The 21112-nt window shown below is 41.7% G+C and overlaps 2 protein-coding genes across 9 annotated transcripts in view; one reads left to right on the top strand and one right to left on the bottom strand.

Annotated features, from left to right (window-relative positions):
* NSUN6 (NOP2/Sun RNA methyltransferase 6) overlaps positions 1 to 5842 on the top strand; it is a 111939-nt gene extending 106097 nt beyond the window's left edge. The window contains exon 14 of the mRNA XM_068562150.1: positions 5375 to 5842. The gene's annotated coding sequence lies outside the window, so the exon portion shown is untranslated. The remainder of the gene's footprint in view (positions 1 to 5374) is intronic.
* Positions 1 to 21112, bottom strand: part of CACNB2 (calcium voltage-gated channel auxiliary subunit beta 2) — a 416172-nt gene that overhangs the window by 25725 nt on the left and 369335 nt on the right. For 3 of the 8 annotated variants that reach the window (XM_068562066.1, XM_068562073.1, XM_068562082.1), the window contains 5 exons: positions 19622 to 19698; positions 14394 to 14527; positions 10658 to 10738; positions 10142 to 10200; positions 1042 to 1151 (listed from right to left, as the gene is read on the bottom strand). In XM_068562066.1, the coding sequence (XP_068418167.1) occupies positions 1042 to 1151; positions 10142 to 10200; positions 10658 to 10738; positions 14394 to 14527; positions 19622 to 19698 (461 nt within the window). Of the gene's footprint in view, positions 1 to 1041; positions 1152 to 10141; positions 10201 to 10657; positions 10739 to 13706; positions 13769 to 14228; positions 14249 to 14393; positions 14528 to 19621; positions 19699 to 21112 lie in introns of all 8 variants that reach the window. The other 5 variants (XM_068562101.1, XM_068562115.1, XM_068562125.1 and 2 more) reach the window with 2 other exon arrangements.

Raw genomic sequence — 21112 nt, 5'->3', positions numbered from 1 at the left:
ATTTGGGATCATAGCCATTATTTATGGAAGTCATACTATGTTTAATCCTTCTAATAATTCTACAGTTAGTTACTATTCTCTCTCTTTTGCTGTTTAGATGAAGAAATGAAACCGTATACAAGCCCCATATCCCTGTCCTTTGAAGTCAAAGGCTTTTGCTTTAGTCTCCCAGGCCTCCCTTGAGTCTCTAAAGGCTGGCTCAAGAGTTAATAATTAGGAATGTCAAGATGTAAAAACAAAGAATAGCTGTTAGGCTGGAAAACTGGTAAAGATTTAGACTATAAATCCACCACATAGCAGAGCCACCAAACTCCCAGTTCCCTGCAAGATAGAGATAAAGGCCTGACACATATCCCTTAGTTGTTTTTAAGCAAGCAGACCCCCTCCAGATGAAAACTGCTGACAGCAAGAACGAGAAGGTTGAAACCAGAAGGTTGATGGTGCTTGAAACTTGATGCCAACCAATCCAAGAATTGTGCATGAGCTGATCACACACCCTAGGGCCCCCTCCCTTACACTGCCTTTAAAACCCCCTCCCTGGAAGCCATTGGGGAGTTCGGATCTTTTGAGCATGAGCTGCCCGTTCTCCTTGTTTGGCACCCTGCAATAAATGCTGTACTTTCCTTCACCTCAACCTGATGTCAGTAGACTGGCTTCACCACATGCAGGCAAGGGGACCCAAGTTTGGTTCGGTAACAGAAACTGGGCCTTAAAGAGGCTGATGACATTGCTTGTGGTAACAATGATGCAAAGCCAGGAGTTTTTAGAGTCTGCAGACACCAGAGCTCACGTCCGTGAAAAGAGACCACAGCCAAAACATTCATGCTGACAGCCTGTGGAATTTTTAACTCAAAACTTTCAAAACAAATCCTTCCATACCATGAAATCACTAAGACGGCAGCAGTGGCTACTGGTGACACGTGTCTGTATTGTCTCTGCGCTATGACACATAGAATTATCATCTAGTTAGATCTGCTCACCAGCAGCCTCAGGAGAGAAGGGTTTAAATGGCTTCAGCTCATCGGCGATGCACACACTTACCTAAACTTGACCTTGTGTTGGATCTTTCTATTATGGCGTGTTTACTGGGATTGTTCAAGACAGAGCGTTTGGCCAATGAGATGTCAGCAGTGACCCTTGTGATGGAAATCCTGTTGGGGAAAAAGCAACAGAGGACTCTGAGGTTATTCATTGAATAAAAGGGGACAAAAGTGCATGCCCCGAACTCATCCAAGTATTTTATATATATATATATATACATATATATATATGTGTGTGTGTGTATATATATACATATATATATATATGTATATATATACACACACACACACACACACACACACACACACACAAGTACATACACAGTGACCATATTTTCAACCCAAAAAATGTTGGGGCACTTAATCGTTCATTTCTTAAAAATCCTGCACTTACGTAACTTAGCATTTATTGGTTGCTTATCAAGTGCCAGGCATGCACTCAGCATTATTTCATTACCCAGACTATCTCATTAAATCATTCCAAAAACTTTATTTATTTTTAAAAAAATTTATTTATTTATTTGTTTTTATTTTTGGCTGCCTTGGGTCTTCACTGCTGTGCGCAGGCTTTCTCTAGTTGCGGCGAGCGGGGGCTACTCTTTGTTGCGGTGCGTGGGCTTCTCATTGTCGTGGCTTCTCTTGTTGCGGAGTGTGGGCTCTAGGCACGTGGGCTTCAGTAGCTGTGGCATGCAGGCTCAGTAGTTGTGGCTCGCAGGCTCTAGAGTGCAGGCTCAGTAGTTGTGGCACACAGGCTTAGCTGCTCTGTGGCATGTGGGATCTTCCCGGGGCAGGGATTGAACCCGTGTCTCCTACATTGGCAGGTGGATTCTTAACCACTGCACCACCAGGGAAGCCCAATCATTCCAAAAACTTCAGCGGAGAGGATATCCTCCCACTTTTGCTGGTGAAAAAAAGTGACCCATAGGTGGATCGTTTCTCCACGGCTATATATTTACAAAAAGTGGTGAACCTGGGATTTGAACCCAGAACTCCCGACAGCCTATATTCTTAGGCCCTGTGCTATAATCCCTCCCACAGTATGGTGCTGTGATAGCCATGAGGAATAAGTAAGAACAAGACAAACAAGGTCTTCCTCAGTGCTGAGAGTCTAGTAGCAGATATGGGTCATAAATAAGAAAAGAAATTAATAAAATGATTACAGGTTAAGATGGCTGTTCAGAAGAGGACACAGAGGGTGCTGTGACAGACAGTCATGAGTTGTGGGGGTCATTTTAGACAGGCTAGAAATGAGAGCAACAAAATCTGGGAGCTGGAAAGAGTAGATGACTTAGACTGGAGACTTAGCCGAATAAACAAGCCAGCAGTAGGGAAAGTGCAGAGCAAAACAGGGGACTCACAAAACCTCTGAAGAAGAAGGTGAAGGGGGGACTAAAAACAAGAGATTTGGTTAGAAGTCTGTTTCATAGTTAGATCCCTCCACCTCCCCTCCACTACATCAAGCCACAAGGTGGCCATCCTTTTCCCGTGTGGTGTGAGACCATAAGTTTAGTCTCTCCAGGCAACAAAACAGAGGGCATCTGACCAGGGGATGCTATGCAGAGCAGGGACAGAGAGAAGAAAGGATGCTAAATGTTGAGCCCCTAGCTCTCTTCCTCATCCTAGAATTTTGGTAGCTAAGTTTATATCATCCAGGTGTCAAGCATGGAAGATTCTTCTCTGGGGAATCTGACCACCAAACAGAAAAGACCCAAAGATAAGGACTTTGGTGGTTTCCTATGTAGATTGTCCAGTGAGGTTGTCCTACAGGGAGACCCAAAGGGGACAAGCTGTACCTATGAGCACAGAATTTCCAGTTGATTCTTTGATGCCCTGTTCTTAAATTTGAGCACAGCAGTGTTCCTTGGGCATCTTAGGAAAACTTCTAAAATGAGAGACCAAAACAAACAGAAAAAAATCAATTATGACTAACACCTAAAGTTGAAAGCTAAGAGATGATTATATCTATGAAACTAGAACAAACTTCTATTTAAAGACTCAGACTAAGAAAGAGTTTTTGGAAACTAAAAATATAACAGTAGAAATGAAAATTCAAAAGAGGGGCTTAGAAGACAAAGTTAAGGAAATCTGCTAAAGAGTAAAACAGAAAAGGCAAACAGATGGAAAATCAGAGAAGAAAGGCATAAAAACTAGAGAATAACCCAGGAGGTTTAACTTCCAAATAACAAGAGTTCCAGAAATAAGACAATAAAGAAAACGCAAGAGAAGTAAAAAAAAAAAAAAAAAAAAAAAAATTCTAGAATTAAGAGTTTGATTTTCCAAATGGAAAGGGGGAGTCCAGCACAAAGGATGAAACTTCCGTATCCAGACATATTCTTATAAATTTCATGACACTGGGGACAAAGAAAAACCTAAAAGCTTCCAGAGGAAAAGGCAGGTCCCATACAAAGGGTCAGGAATGGAAATGCCTGTACTTCTCAACAGCAAGAATAATTAACACAACACTGTAAATCAACTGCAATAAAAAAATATTAAAACTGAAAACAAAACAAAACAAAAAACACAGCAACAATGGAAGACAGAAGGCAATGGAGCAAAAATCCTTGAAAATTCTGGGGGAGAATTTTCTAATCAGAATTCCATAACTATTTTAGCTATCAATTAAATGGGAAGGTTGATTAAAGGCACTTTAAGACATTCAGGGTCTCAAAAAGTTTTAATGTCCTCTTTCTAAGGAAACTATTGGAGGATGTTTTTGACAGAACTGATGGGAGTAAACCTTGAAAGAGATCAAGTGATCTAGGAAAAAGGGGTTCACACCCCAAAAGAAGTTGAAAGGCATCCCAAGGATAATGAGGAGAGATGTCTCAGAATGACAGATGTGCACTCAGCACAGAGACACACCATCCAGACCCGAGCAGGACAGAACATTCCTGGAGAGAGGTTCAAGAAGGCACAGCTGAGGGACTACTGGATGTGTATGAATATATCGTGAGGAACTTGAGACAACCAGGGGAGAATGTGGGTGTGGGGCTCGACTGGTGCCAACTATATAGAAAATTAAGCATGTGTAAAAAGTAAAATTATTAATCGCACAGAGACCACAAAGAAAACACACAAGAAAAAAGTAATGTGAGTGTACAACATGGCTCATTGAAATTTTATTTACATGGTCATAATGCATCCAATATACGGAACCAGCCAAAATTATGACTTAACTGTTGGGAGACTGGAGGATGAGATGGATGCAGGTGCGTGTATGTGAGAGCGGAAGGAGGAATATGCACGAGAGAGCTAAACAGTCTTCACGGCAGGAAGCCCAGAGATAATGCCTAGCAGTGAAAACTCAAGCAGCAAATGAAGCACATGATTTAGAGGCAAAGAATAAATACCAAAAGATACAGTTAAAAGAGTTAAAACTAGTTGCCCTCTGAGAGCAGGACATTCAGTAAAGTGTGGAAAGGGAATTACTGGCTTTTGCAAAAAAAAAAAAAAAAAAAAAGAAAAAGATCTGTTGATCTATATACTGTAAAATCCATCCTTTACTGTGTACACTTCCCTGAATTTGGACCAATTCATAAAGTCCTGTATCCGCCAACACATTCATGACGCAGGACAGTTCCATTGCCTGCCCCACGCCTCCCCTGTCAACCACGGAGCTGTTTTCCATCCCTATGGTTTTGCCTTTTCCAGAGCATCACTGTAGCCTTTGGAGCTGCACCTCTTGCACTTTGCATAATGGATCTGAGATTCATCCACGACGTTGTGTGTATCAATAGTTCATTCCTTTTTATCGTGGAGCGGGACTCCTATTTATAAAAAGTAAGTCTATTTGATTAAGCTTTTTGTACTTTGATGACAGTATTACTTAACGTGGAAAAAATGATAACCAGAAAAGAGATACTAAACACATCAACTTAAACATATTTAGTTTCATTATGACTTCCCATGGCATTCACAAGTGAAACCAGACTGCTTACGTGGTTCGTTCTGTAGGCTGTGGAAGGACAGCCACGGTTCTATTGCAACTCCTTAAGTCATTACTAGAAGTTCTGCCAAAAAACAGACCTTGAATGTCTTAAGGGCCAAATTCTGGGGACAATTCACTGTAGAGGAGCGGTCCTCAACCCTCACAGTGTATCGAAGTTGCCAGAAAAGATTTTACAGTTACATGAAGTCCCATCCTAGACACTGGGTTTCACTTAATCACAGGTGGGATATAAGTCTTTGGTGGGTTTTTTGTTTGTTTGTTTTTGTTTTTAAACCTCTGCAGATGATTCTAATATGCAGCCAGGGTAGATAACCACTGGTTTAGAAGAAGCTGTCTCACATCCAAGTACATTTCCCACCTGACAAAGTGATGTAATGTTTTCCAGGATGACTGATTTCCAGGAATATTCCTTCACACAAGGTCATGGACCCATCCCTACAGAATTCAGTATGCATTCTGAACGCTTCTGTGTCAAGAGCTGACATTTTCAAAATCACTGGAGAGGACAACCGAATTCATCACTGATGGTGGCTTTCCTTCTTGCCCCCGATTTTCTTGTTAATTTACCTGTCGTGCTACTAGGTGAACAGGAAGATTGCTTTGTTCACGGGATGACACAGTTGTTTAGGGTGGATCCGACTGTAAATGGGCTCCTCTACTGCACATAACAGAAAGGATAATGATTCATCATCTCTTCTTTGACCTGACACACTTAATGCTATTTTAACAACGAGGATCATGATTCTGACAACTCTCCAGGGCTTCCACAAATGAACCTAACCGGGTTTCAGACAGAAAAGAATTCCTGTCAAGAATCTTTTCATCCCCAGCCCTTCCTTTCCTATTTTCTCCCTCTTGGGCTTTACATTTTTTTAAAAAATAAATTTTGTTTATTTAATAGATAATTCAGGAGTCATTCATTTTTCCCTTCTAGAATTACATGTCTATTTAGAATTGGACACACCTGATACTTGTGATGAATTTCCACCCTCTGCTGCTGTCTGGCTGGCCAAAAGCAGACACTGAATGATTCAGTAACTCTGGATGTCTTGCCTTGAGTAAAAAAGTCAAAGTTTTTTGCACGGCTTTTTGAAATTCTCCCTTATGGACCCTATTACTTCCTTTGAGGATCTTTAATTGGTGATCACAGGTCTAGAGTGTTGAACTCCAGTTTTATGAGTTCAGATGAGCCAGGGCAGATCCACTCATAAAGCCATATGGAAATTACTTCTGTCCAGAAACAAAAGACTGATACAACATTGAGATATTGCCTTTGTTTGTTTCTTAAATGAAATCAATCTGGATGGCTGATACTTTAGAACATGGGTCCAAGGTACACCCTATGGCTGGAATCTATCTTCCAAGTTCAAAATTTAGGTTGAAATAGAAGTGGTAAGTCAGGAAACCCCATCTCATTTCCCCATCTTTGGCATTTAGAAAAGGACAGTGGGTAAACTCGGGCACGGAAAGCAAAGTGCCTAGTCTAGCAGAATTTTCTGGGTAAGCACACTTGTGTAGACAATTCCAAATGGTGATAAATGACAAAGTCAAGAATAAAGAGGTGAAAGCTCTACATGGGCCCGATTAGAGGTATGCCTTTTATACGTGGCCAGAGCCTGATAGCCTTGGATCAAGCCAAAGGTCCAAGGACCAAGCTGTGTTTCCTGGCATGAAATAAATTATATTTCATAAAGTTATGAAAAACAAAAATATCTAATTAGGAGCATTTGGTTAGGTAGACTTTGACTCTAAAGTCTTTTTTTGAAACATAGATTCTATTTTTTTCTTGAAACATAGATTCTATTTTTTGTTTTCTATCTCTCTGTCCTTTGCTTGATGACTAACAATATTTATCCTGCTATAAAAGTTTCCCTCTTTGCCCGCCTCCCCTCCTGACTCCTGCTGTGGAACAGCTGGAAGAAGGACTTTGGTCCTTGTCTTCTTTGAAGAAAGAATTCAGCAAAGAGACAGTGTTTATTAGAAGCAAAGTACGTGTGGAAGAGCACACGGGTGAACTTGGCGTGAGCTTTGTGCAACTGGGGTGGCTGAGGTTGCTTATATGGGGGCAGTTTTCCGGGTTGTCTCTGGCCAATCCTCTTGCTTGTGCCCATCTTTGGTCTGTCAAAGGGCAGTGGGCAACCAGATGCGGCTGCTCAACCTGGGGCCTGTCTATCTCCTACCTCATGACCAGAAGTCAGTATAAATCAGAAACAGTTGTAGGAGCCTGTGTGGTCAAGGAAGAAAGTAGTCAACTGAGAAATCTAAAAGAACAGTGAAACCTACAGATTCCATCTACTGTACTCGTAACTGTCAGGTTGGAGAAGAAAAGGAATGTGGAGAAGAGAGGCACCCAACTTGTCTCATTCAAAATACAGAAGTATACCCTCGCTCTTTGTGCTCCCAGGTCCCCGATAATCTATTCTGAGTTTAAATTTGGAAGTTTCCATTTTAGACTCCAATCCTATCTTTGATGCTTCAGGAGTTGGCTTAACCTTTACTATGGTGCCCACTGGTTATTCGATTCAAGGCTTCCTTTCAATAGACCCTAAGTAAACTCCATGAAGCCAAGGCTGTCGTCTGATTTTGCGTCTCACGACGCTTGGCTCATAGAATATGCTCAGTAAGTATCTGCTGAAGGGATGGAGAGGGAAAGGACTGGACTAAGTCCAAGCTGATTAACATGACACACTAAAGATGGGCCTGGCTTTGTTACTGGTCACCCCCTACCCTAGGGACTTCACCTGAAGACCTCTAGGTGGCTTCCAGGATGCTGTGTCACACCTTGATGGCTGCACACACTTTAGACCCTCTACTGGACATGACCTTCTCCTCCTAACTCACTTGGTAGAATCTTAGGCACCATTTAAAACGCTTCCTGGATGCTGACATCCCTAAGTCAGTGTTAATCCGTCTTCCCTTTATGCTGCTGTACCTCGGACACATACGTGCCGAGCTGTCTTTTCCTTCACTTCATATTTTACTGCTCAAGGTTTCAGTTTATGGTTTACACATGAGCTCCTCACAGGCAGACACGGTGAATGGCTTCAACACCTCTGCATCCCTCTAGCAGACATGCTTTCAACATCCATCCATTCATTGTTCACACTGAGGACTGTTCTAGGCCTTGAGAACACCACCGTTCACAAAACAGATTAAAACCCTTGCCCTCGTGGAGCTTATAGTCTAATTGTGGGAGAATGACAACAAAGGAAATTAATTAATAAAACTCATAAAAGAGTTACGGGGAAAAAGTCAGGGAAGGAAGAGAGAACGTGTGTTTGTGTGTGTGCGCGCGCGCACATATACCAAGGAGAATATCTGAGGGAAAGTTCCTAGCACAGGAGCTGCAAGTGCAAAGGCCCCGAGGTGGGCATGCATCTACTGTCTGGAACACTCATAGGACAGCAAGGAAGTAAGAGGCAGGAAGAGAATGAGCAAAGGGAAGTGGAGTACGAGATACAGTCAAACATAAGGAGGGGGTGGGGATGTGGATGGTCAGACCATACGGGGCCGTGTAGGCCACTAGAAGGACTTTGATTTTCACTCTGAGGGAAAGAGAAGCCACCTGACGGATCCGAACAAAGGAGTGATGAGATCCAGCTCACAGTGTGACAGGGTCGTGAATTGAGAGCAGACTTGAAGGAAGCAAAGCTGGAAGCAAGGATACAAGTTAGGAGGCTATTTATTGCACTAATCTTGGGAGGGGACGATGGTGTCTCAGACCAAATGGATAGCAGAGGATGCGTGAGAAGTGGGGAGATTCTTGATATATTCTGAAGAGACAGACAACAGCATTTGGATGTGGAACGTAAGGGGAAAAGAACAGTCAAGGACGAGGCCATGTTCCAGGGCTGAAGGTCTTGGGACTGAGAGACGAAGAGGTATGGATGGAGAGATGGAAGACGGAAAGGGGCAGATCGGGGATGGGGGGAGTTGGGAGGTCAAACTTGAGAAGTCCATGAGACACCTCAGTGATGATATTGCACAGACAGTAGGACATATGGGTCTGGGATTCAGACGAGAGACCAGCAAAGAAATGCTATTTAAAAGTCCAACGTCGAATGGAATCACCAAAGGAGGGAGTGTGGATAGAGGAGAGAAGACAAAGGACAGCCCTGGGCTCTCCAAGATGTCAAGCTGATGATGAAGAGCCAGCCAAGGAGACAACGGAGCTGCTAATCAGACAGAAGAAACCCGGAAAAGTGTGGCTCTAGAAACCAAGCAAATGAAGTATTTAAAAGAGGATGGAGTAGGCCGCCATGTCGATTAGGAGGAGGGCTGAAGATCCCCTCCTGGATTTATCAACGTGAAGGTCACTGGTGATCTGACGTGACTAGTTTGGGGTAAGTGATGGGGAGGTAACTGGGGTAGGTTCAAGAGGCTCAGGAGAGAGCAAGTACACACAACTTGTTCAAGGAGAGTTGCTCTAAAGAAAAGAAGGAAAACGGGACAGCTAGAGGGGCATATGAGGTCAAATTTTGCCGAAGGGGTAACAACTCCATTTTAATATGCTGATGGTGTTTCCATTAGAAGGAGAAATACTGCCGAGGAGAGAGGGCAGGGCTGTGATAGCTGTGTTGGTGTGGGGATGGGGAAATGGGATCTAGCACCCAGGTAGGGGGTTGGTCATTGCTCACAGTAACAGGAGAAAAGGCAGAGCATTCAGGCAAATACACAAGGGGGGATGGGTGTGGTGGTGGGATCGCTTGGACCGTCTCCTCTGTTTCCCTCTGTTTTCTCAATGAAATAGGAAGCAAGTTCCCGGGAGAGCTCGAGAGGAGAAGGGTTTGATGAGAGAGGAAATGGTGTGAAAGCCTTTTAGAAGAGTAGAAAAGCGCATGGAAGAGGCATATAGAGTATGATTTCTGGGCAGCATTGAGGGCCAGCTGATCATGAATTTAGGGTGAGATTCGTCAGCAGGGGTTTGGCCAAGTTCAGCTTACGGATGCAGGTGTAAGAAGAGAGAGCTGACGATGTGCCAAGCAAATACGACAAATACTGACTGAATCCGATCGAACTGAACGGAACTTTCTTCCTGTCACCACAGAGACTTCAGAAGCGAGTTTCCTCTTGGGATCACATGCCTGTCCCACCCAGGTTTCATCACCTTCACAACAAAAATCCACAAAACCCAGAATTCTGAAATACTCACCGCCCTTCGAATCTGTGTTTTAAAAAATCGAACAATGCTTTTTGCATCATATCTGTGACCTGCAATTGAGTAAGCAATAAGAGACAATAAAATATTACTAATTATGATAAAACAATTTTACTACCTTTAAGAATGTCTGAAAACCTGGGCTTTCCACTGGGAAAAAGTAGCATGTGAGGTCACCCCTGTTTTCCATTGCTGAGCTCTGATACAGTAACAATCAAAAAGACAGAGTTCCCCAAACTCACTCTCGGAGTGACAATTAATGACATTGCAAGGGGTTTCAGTCACTCTCCATTTGATACTCTGTCTCCAGACTGAGTCAACTGTAGCTCACAAGGCAACAGCCAAGAAAACAAAATAGAACAGAACAGGTAGCAAGGTACACTGTGGCTTGAAAACAACATGCTTTGCTGCCCCAGCTCTTTTCTAAGTTCAAGAGTCAGGAGAGGGAGGTGGAGTTGCAAAGCAGTTCAGCATGCAAAGTCAAGGGTACTCCAGAGGGCAGCTACCTACCTCGTACCCCTTCAGAGAGGGGCCCACCAGGACCACAGGTCGCATAGAAGGGACCACGTCATAAGGAGAGGTGTGCTCTGTCTGCAGAGAGAGAGGAGATGCCTTCAGATGGTTAAAAGGCAGCAGCAACTCAAATATTTTAGGTATAACCTGTTCTGTCTCAACTCTGCTATACGAAGCACTACCTTTCCAGACATTTCCTTTTTTTTTTTTTTTTCACTTGCCTCTTTTTCTAAATAAACCCAATCCGAGACTGGGTGGGTTTATTTCCCTCACGTTTCGAAGTGATTGAGTTCTCTACAGTTTTCTGGCTCTCCTTAAAAAATGCTCCTGACGTTCCTAAAGCAGGAGGGTCTGCTTTTGAACAGAAGCCAGTTGGTAGAACAGACAGAAACATGCCTCATGCAGGAGAGGTGCTTATAGGCTTGACTGGAGGTTAATATTGCTTTTCAGATGGCATTTGAGTTTTCTCAAGAGTCGAGCGATCAGACCTCCCGTGGTTAATTACAAAGAAAAGAATTTGGGTCTTAGATGCTGGTCTTACCTGGATAAAACCTCATTTCAAAACATTACCAAATACTTGATAGTTTCTATTTTGCTGTGAGAGTTTAGATGAGCCCATGTGCTTGTTCCAGTAGATGGAATCACGATCACTATTCACAGCTGAGGGATTCACATTTTGAGATTTTTGGAACTTAAACACTCACAATGTAAGGTTTATGTGCCTTGGAGGGAAGGTGGTTCACGTGTGTGTGATAATATATCCAAGCAGGCCTCCGTGCCCTCAAAAGGTTCACTGTCATCTTGCACATCTCATATGCTTCTTAAGAACCGTTTAGGAGGCGCTTCTGTTACATAACTAATTCATGCCCTCCCACAATAATTTATTTCTTTTTTAGAAGAGCAGGGGGAGGACCGAATTTTGTAGCAATTTCTAAAACTTGCAACAATTTTCAGCTCTCCTGCTTCCAATAAAATAATGAAAATAAAGCTTTTTCCAAAAATTAGATAACTCATTTGTTTGATGATCTTAAAATCCGCTATTTTAATAGCAGAAAATGTTAAAGTGACCCAAAAAATGACTTTTTTTTTTTTTTTTAAATGTAGAAGAAAGAGCTATGGCCTGAGACACTGGGATAAACAAATCATGGTGACAGACAGGAATGTTCGTGCATTGAAGAGTGTCTGAAAAAATATATATTTTAAGAATCACACAGACCCAGAGAAAAATCTTCTCTGAACTATTTGAAGAATTTGATACACATCGCAAATGTGAATGTCATTATTGCACCAGGCGGGTGCTCAAGAACATGTCACTGATGCTTAAAATGGCCCTTTACGAACTTTCTGACTTTGATCGAATTTAACTCGCTGGGGGGAAGGGGGAGGGGATGAAAAAGCATTTCAAATTCAAAAAGTTCCGTCTGAGCTTTTGCCAATAGTCACAGACAATCTAATCCGAGGCGAGAAAATATTACTGTGACTGTGCTGTCAGATTTTACTGCTGAAAACTTTAGTGTTCAAAATGAATTTTAATAGACACAATCAAGGTAGAATACATTTTTAAACAGAAGAAAAAAAAAACCAAGACAAACATAATACAGTGACAGCACAAATGCCACACAAGCACCACTCTAAAAGCAACCTAAAACATGGAAAACAATCTTATCATTGCATCTCAGTTTGTTTCTTTTGGTTTCTGAACTCTACATTGAAGCTGACCACATCATCAATAACATAAGAAGAATGAATACCAGTGCCGAAGGCATCATAAGCATATTCATGAAATGATTACATTAAATTAATTCATCAAATTAATTCATGAAATTATTGCATTTATACCACCTGGGATCATGTTGAAAGTGTTTAGAAACCAAGTCCTTATAACTATGCAGTCTAAGAATACCTTTTCCACTGTTATAAGTTGCACGCATTTTAGGAACAGCTCCCAAGAAATTTTATTTCAAGTCTTTAAATATGCAGTGGCCCAGTATTGGACAGGTCTTGGGTTCCTTCGATTTGTGACTGCAAACTAGCAAAGTGTCACCCATGCTGGTAATCAATCAGCCTCTTTATCAGTAGGGTAGCAGAAATTACCTTATTTGATGGAATATTGGTACTTTGTGCTCTATGGGTCATGACACCATCCTTTTTATCTATCCTTTCCTGCTAAGTGTAATGTGTTCCAATTATTTAGTGGAAGAACTACGATAAACATTTTTCAAATTTTGGAATTTAAGAGTCAGCAAACTTCAAAAACCTGTCAGCGAACGTGGTTTTCGTTCCTGTCGCTGTTCTGTAAAGCCCAGAGCAGCCGAGCAATGCTGAGTTTCTAGGTTTCTGCTGCTCTGAACACTGGTAGTCATGTGGCTGCATGTTTTAGCCGTGACAAGAAGACAGGACCACAGAAATGGACCCACTGTCGTAGATGGACATCCAGCTGGGGCTCTCGGTGTTCACACAAAAATCCAGGTGTCTCAGTTTGTGCCTGGAGTGGCTAGGTCTTCCATGATGAAAGCAACCATAATTTACTTAAAAAAAAACAAAACCGAAACACAGTTCAGCATCTGACACCTCACTGATGACTCAGAGTTCCTCCACAGGGCAGAATCCTTGTGCACAGAGAAGAGCTCAGGGCGTGGACAGTTGAAGGGGGAGTAGACTCTACTCCACCCCTGCGTGTCATGAGAGGTTGTGCCGGACTTGCTGACGTCACAAAGAATAACTCTAAAAAGACAGCGCAGCACAGCGGGCGGTGGGCAGTGGTGTGTAAAAGAAGGGAAGGAAAGAAGGGGATTGTAGGGGAGGTATCCTTAGAAAATAGTGCTTTGGAGCTACAAAATGTGCTGGAGGAAACAGACTTTGGAATCCGTGGAGCGCAGCAATACCCCAGTTTCCAGTCAGGAGACAAAGAACATCACTGGGTAGCATCTTGGTCAGCCAGTGGCAAAGGCTCTATGCATAGCCACCGCGCCGCCGTCCGATGGGGGACACTGAGGTCTGAGTAACATCGGGGGAGGGTTTATATATGACAATAGGAGAAACTCACAGTAAACCGCCAAAACAAGCCTGCAGTTTCCCACTGGTCTTGTTCATCGGCAGATTTTGCACCTAGTGCGTCAGAAGTCTAAATGCTGACTAAACTAAAAATTGAAGAATTGAAAAAAATGTTTTAGTACAAGCTATGTATCTGGATATCATAAATCAGAATCTAATGATGGTTTTAATAGGCTTGATGATCAGTTAAATTTCTGCAGAAAAGAGAGACAGAGACAGAAGCATGCACAAGAGAGGTGCATTTCATGGAGGTGTCAGCGTTTGACGTTCCTTGAATGTTGGAACGAATGCCCTTGGGGGGTAGATATTATTCCATCAAAAAGGCTAAGTACTGCAATGGTGCTTTCACAGGTCACTCACTGAATTTAGTTGGTTGGAAAATGCATGGACTCAGTTAGCGGCTTGGTAGGTTCTTTTCATAGGACAGAACTGATTGTATTGAATAAAACTGTGGGATTGAATGCTAATGATGCCAGGGGCAGGATAAACACAGCTTATGTCAATCTGAACTTACCGATTTCTGCTTCTGCTTAGCTACAGCAGCATGGAAAAGAAACAAAGAATAACAAAGCATGCATGTTATTGGCTTTATCAAGGACGCAGACAGTCCACAGGACTAGAAATGTGACGTAGTGCAGTCGAGCACGTGGACAGACGCAAGCTTGGAAGTTCATGTTACCTTCTTAAAGAAGGGCATTCTTTTCTCTTTGGAGTGGGGTGACGTTACACTGTTTGCACTGGGTTTAGGGGAGCGGTGGTTTGCTGGAATATCATTGTCTTCTGCATCTAAGCCAGTTGCATCTATGTCTATAGCTATATACAGACAAACAATTCAAAAATCATCAGGTAGACAGGAGAGGAAAAATCGGTTATCAAAAAAATAAAACGAAAAGCAAACAAAACTAACCACAGTCAGAGATCTATCATGAGTGCTCAGCACAGTAAACAAAGTAAAATTTCAAGGTAAAGCACATGAAGAACATAATCAAATCAAACAGAAAGATGCTCTCATAATATCTGTGTGCTTGGACACATCAGTTTCATGCTAAATCTCTCGAGTAAGATTTTTCAGAGAAACGAGTTTTTAATTTGTAGTTTTGTTTCAAATATAATATTGATATTTTCCAAATCAACTGTCTATGAGTAACAGGACAGAACACCTTCACTTCTTCCCAGAGCTTAAACCAGCTTTCAGATAATCAGCAACTACATGGGAAACCTTTATCACATTGTGCCTCTGATTTCTTATTGCGCTCGGTTTTGTGTGAAAATAAGGGCAGTGTGAAAAGGTTCACCGAAATTACAACAGGCTCTTGAGGGAAAGAGAGAATAGAAAATCCTAAACCCAGCAACACAAAGAAGTTATACACAAGGCAAATGATTCTGGAGGGACCAGGATGGACCAGATTAAAATGATTTCACGATAATGTGGGCACCTCCGAGGCAGGCCTGATTGAAGACTAATTAGAAACCACTGGATCCAATGATGTCCAAATGAAATGAATCTTATACAACGACCTAAGGCGCCTCCCGATGATGTTATATAAACTCACTGGGTTTACATGAGAGGCAGTGCAGAAGGGCAGGTAGACCCGAGAGAATATGCCACCGACCTCCTCATCTGGAGAATGAGGGGTTTAGATTTGTGGTTCCACGTGTTTTCAACTTTATAACTCACGGGCCCTGAAAACAGAGCACTGGAGAATTAAGTCTCCAATGAAAAAAGATCCAGCATCTCACTGTGAGGTTTATACAGTGCATCCACACGCGATCAGTAGAGAATTTGATACTCGGTAGAATCAGAGCTGGAAGGCATTTGAGAAAATCAACTGCAACTCTCTTATATTTCAAGATTGAAAAGAAATTCTCAGAGTTGAAGGGACTTGTTTTTGGTGAAAACTTGGAATCTAGCTCTTCTGCCTCTGTGATGCTGTACGACTCTCCGGCCGAGGTCCTGCCGCAATCCCGGTGCCCTCATCCAATTCCCTAAGCTTCCCAAGTGGGCTCGTGTCCTCAGTGTCAGGATTCAGGAAGATATTACAGAGCTGAGCTCACTAGAAAATTATTGTGTCCTTTAGGTGAGGTCAAGTAGAAGAAGAGAAGAAGAAATCTACTCGCCCCAGGAAAGCATCATATCACACATGTAGTAGCTCTCTTTAACAAAAACCACAGTACATTGAGACTTAAGGACCAAATGACTATTGTGAAAGGACGGACGGCTCAGAGTTGCAAAACCTTAGCTTCCATTCCCTGTGAAACATAAGCTGCCCTGGTGCTCATGACAGCCGCCCTGAACCTTTCCAAATGACTGGAGATCATCTGACAGGCATCACGTTATTTTTCAGTGTTGAAGTTATTACGGATATTAGATGATTCACTCAGCCTTTCGAAAACTAGGCTCTCCTGTTGAATTGTTCCGCTTCGTTTGATTAGGTCGAAACGCCGGGATGGAGCGAACACCTGACATTGTTAGCACAGTGTTGCAAATGTCAGCTCTTGCTTGCATGAAGATGAGGTAAGGACGCTTTTCCTCCAGTGACAGTCATAACAGAATGAGTTCATTTCAGGTATATAGTTAGGCATACCTGGCAAATATGCCTTTCTCCTTGCCCCATCTATGCCTTTGCATAAGCTAAGAGGTTCAGCACGTGTTGTACAGTGGAGACATTATGAAATGTGCCCAGTGGTTTGAACTGATGCTGACTTGTATACCACCCGATGATGCTTTTCCTTGAATCCCAATTTAGGGAGCATGTTATTCATGTCTTCCTGGATAAGATGGAGAGGATCTGGCTCAGTTTTTCATTATTCCTATTGTATGCCTTAAGCCAAATCAAACAAGTTTCCCTTTTGGTGGTCAATTCCCACATGCTTCTACCTTTCTAGTCTTTTATGGGGCTTATAAAGGCCACATTCAAGGGACAGTCCCCTTGAGAGCCTCTCTGAAATTAAGGATACCTAATGGCCTGTCAGCGTTGACAGGACCCTGGGATGGCAAAGTTCATGAACTGAATTTTATGATTTGTCCATTGGGTTTTTTATTTAAAGGAAGAGTGGAAACGCGTAGTAAGTTGAGCTGCGCCATTGCCCAGATATTTGGCTGCCCCCTCACATAGCCTGAGTCAGGTTTGAAATTTACCTGTATTTGGACACAAGGGCTCAAAATCCCAAACTGAGGACTTTGCAATTTACTAGTCCTGATTTTGGTTAACTGAAATCTAAAAGCATCTGGGTTTGCCCCGAGACACAGAATCCTAAAACATTTGGCTACTTTCAGAACACGTTAAAGAAGTTTACTATGCGTTAAGAAGCACCTTCAACTCTTTTCATAGTTCTGTATACTTTATTAGGCTCAGATGGTTCTCCTTATACTGAGAGATGTGAGATGTTCCCCTTTCTAATTTCATACTTGCATTGGCATACCTTGGCAAACCTTAGTACTTACTTGGGAAAAACTGCTTCCTTTAAAAAATAGCTTCTTTTCTTCACTAGCACGCTTTAGTTTAAAAATTATTTATTTATTTATTTATCTGGGCAGAGACCCTTGGGAACATTTTTTGAACTCTAAATTTAAACGTAATCTTAGACAGTTGGGTCGAGTTGAGTGGCATGCTGGGGCAGCGCGTGCAGACACATGTGTAGGTATGGGGCATGCGCTGTGCAACCAGCTACTACCTCATTCCCCAGGGGTGAGGTGGAAATTTTTCCTTTTCCACATCCTGGAGAACCTCCAATTATATTTACTCCGGGCAAATGCTTCTGTTCTTTAGTCTCGCAATGAGTGAGGTGAATCGTAGGTAGGGCCTCGGGAAACAAAGATGATAATGATAATCGGAGGCCATCCACATTTGATAGATTAGGCAGGTTTCCCTGCAGGCGGGATGGAGGACTCTCTCTGTAGAATTTTCTGATGTCTTCAGTTAAGTAAGTTGTAGTATTGATACGAAAGTTATAGCAGGAGCCTGATGGACCTATTATACATTTTGCAGTTGGTTAATATTTCCTGTTCACTTAGTCACAGTGTTTTCTACTCTTGGGATTCAGAAAAGTGATTCCAAAGTCCTGTCTCTGTATAAAACTCCGGGAGTGAAGTTTACAACCTCTTTTTTTTCTTTACACTGTGGTTTTTATTTTTTTACCAAGTAAAAATGTCAACACTTCCACATTGTAAGGCAAAGATGATGGAGAGATTGTTTTCCAAAAACAAAAATTATCCATGTTTTAAGGAACATAATTCGTAGTTAACTTGTCTTTTTTTAAATTGAAGTATAGTTGGTTTACTATGTTGTGTTAATTTCTGCTGTACAGCAAAGTGATTCCGTTATACATATATATATCTATATCTATATATCTATATATCTATATATCTATATCTATATCCTCTTTTATATTCTTTTCCACTATGGTTGATCTCAGGACATTGAAATAAAAAATCATCTGTATTATATGAAACTCTTAATTGAACTTGATGTTTAGGAATGACTAACATCTGGCTACAAAAATGAAATGTTATTTTCCAAACACACTAACTTATCCTTCAAGATGCACGTGCCAGGTCTCGTTATGCGGCCGAAACGATGAGAAGGCTACATTTCGCTTAAAGGGAATGGAAAACCCCTCCTGGGTGACGGAAGTGGGGTTGACAATCTGGGGGTGGAGCTGCTACTTTATCACAATGTGAACTGGCATTTTCCCATTTCTGGAGCCTCGTGACAGTCCTCAGGACTCTCCGGGACAGTTTTGAAGACATAGAGGAAGAGTATAAGGTTTGTATCATAATCCCTGCAACTCCACCCATTTGAGAAGGAGCAGAGATAAGCCCCCTTTCGCCTGGGCATTCAGGCAATATCTACTCACCAGCCATCAAGAGAAGACATCAACCTCACATCATACCTAAAGGATCTCGATGCTTCATTTCAAACATACTATTTTACTTAATTTTGGGCAACTCAGAATTATTGCTAGTTGTAAGTACATGGTTTTGGAAATCAGGATGCCTTCTAAAACTATTTCTTATTGTGCTCAGATTTTGCTCACTCCACAGGTCCTCTAGTTTTTACTAAGAAGCCCGGGATTGTCTCTAAAAGCTGCCAGCATCCAGGAACAAGGCACGATCGTCAGTAACCAGGGGGATCCTGCTCTTAAGGCAGTCAGATTGCAACTACGTTGTTCCTTGACTTCTCCACAGATGCATGCTTCTCTGTCTTTGACCTCTTCCCACTTCCAGCTTCCTAGAAATACACAAAAGCTCCACTGGCCAACCCTTATCATGTTACTCTGACTCTCAATTGCACCTCTTCGCAAACTAAGACTCTGATCATGGGTTTTCATCCAATTCGACCAATTCATCTCCTATGTATATAGAAGTCCAAGTTCAACACAGAATGGCAGAGTTGCCAGATTGAGCAAATACAAATTCAGTTAATGAATTTCAGCTAGACAATGAAGAAATTTTCAAGTATGTCTTGTACAATATTGACTTATACTAAAAGTATTATTCATTGTTTATCTGAAATTCACATGTATGTTGGTGACCTTCTTCAGCACTTTGGAAAGAAAACAGTACTCACTCTTCCTACAAGCGTGGTTGTAGGTGGATGTTCATCCATTTACTGCCCATGACACTGCCGGGGACCATGGCGGAGGGCAGGGCTAGAAAGTCAAATCCGCTCATCACTTTGATCATCTAAGCAGTGAACACACTGACACCATTTCTTTTCTTTCAAAGCCAGAAAAAAAGGTGCCCAAATTGTTCCTACCTCCAGGTGGCCATTCTCATTTCTGATCCCTTTGAACATCTCAAGGGTTAACCTAGTGATTCAGTCTATGGAAACTCACACAACTAGGTAAAGATGGAGGAAAGCATGAAATGCAGTATGTACTGTTCAGCACTTACTACCTACTTACCAGATGATGGAGGTGTAGATTTTCTGGAACTAGGTACTATGTCACCCAAACTGGATGATGAATTTCCTCCTGATTTACTGGAGTAAAGCAAAAATTTATATTACAACTGACACTTATTTCGGAGATTAAAACATTTGTAATGCTCAATAAACATGATTACTCATTATGTTTTTATTGAACTTTAAATCTGTCTTGCCTCCAAGGAGGCAAAGAGTAATTTCCCAGTGGAGACTCCTAGAGTGCTCGACACAGCCGTGTCAAGGTCTCTGTTGCAAATTCAAGGATTAATTTGAAAAGGCCCTGAGAGAATGGAAGAAAACTTGGGTACTTGCTGCAGTCCTCAAATTCTCTGCCAGGATCCCAGACAGATAAGAGCAAAGATTTCCTCTGCTTCTTATTTTCAAGACTCTCAGAAGCAGTGCACAAACCTGCAGGCTAACAGCCAAACTTCTTGTTTAACTCTTGTTGGGTTCCTGCTCCTTTGTCTTAGCTGGCTTCTTTTTTAGTGTACTAAGATGGAAAGTATTCAAGTTTTTACAAGCAACCTATTAAAAAATCCCCAACAACACAGCTATGCTAAAACCTGCCAACCTTTAAAAGACACACGAGGGAACACGAGAAAGTGTTCTATGATTTAACCCTCAGAGTGTATCTGGAACATTCCTCAAGCATGGCTGAACGTGGAGGATTCAGCTTGGTTCATTTAGGAACCATCTGAACAGCGTATACTTCAGAACTACCAAATTCTACCATTAATCCAAGACACGCTTCAATGTCTTAGAAACTTTGGGGTTAATATTAGAACAGTGGCATTTATGTTTTTACCAGTGGCCAGCGTGCTAAATAATACACCACACGGCCCCTTCATAGAGGTGGATGGAAAGGAACATTTTAAAAGAGTGACACAGAATTTCAGCAAGACAGTCTCATGGCCAAATATTTATTGTCATAGCCAAGCCAGGGTCTAGTGGAAAGAATCCGCTACAGTGTCTATGCATCCAAGGGTCATATTTAATATTTTGTAAATATATACATGTATTTACTATTTCATGAATATTAGTATGAAAATATAAGTTCCACTAAAATACCAGTGACAGGCTGAATTTTACTGCTACCATTCTGGCATTTTAATGTATAAAAAAGACAACCATCAAAAGCTTTAAGCAAGAACCAGGAGCCCTCTGTATCTTTTTAAGGTTCTTAAAAGATATCCCAGCACGTTTAATAAGGATACCAGATGATATGTAAAAGTAATAAACAGTGGTATTTAGAGAAGCCATTTCTGGCAGTTATACAAGAATACCCATTACCAAGACCAAAGCATTTTCTTCCACAAGTTTTTTTTTTTTCTTTTTCTAAACTGCTAAGTCTAATTCCAGTTCAAACTTGGGTTTGTTTTACATTCTCTTCGAATTTCCGTAACAGTCAAAGTATTATTTGAATTGTGTAAAATTGTGACAAACATTGCAAAGAGTTAAAACGTTCAGAATG

This window comes from Eschrichtius robustus, chromosome 1 (genome assembly GCF_028021215.1).
Source record: "Eschrichtius robustus isolate mEscRob2 chromosome 1, mEscRob2.pri, whole genome shotgun sequence".
Taxonomy (NCBI): Eukaryota; Metazoa; Chordata; class Mammalia; order Artiodactyla; family Eschrichtiidae; genus Eschrichtius; species Eschrichtius robustus.
This window is presented reverse-complemented; position numbering and strand designations above follow the sequence as displayed.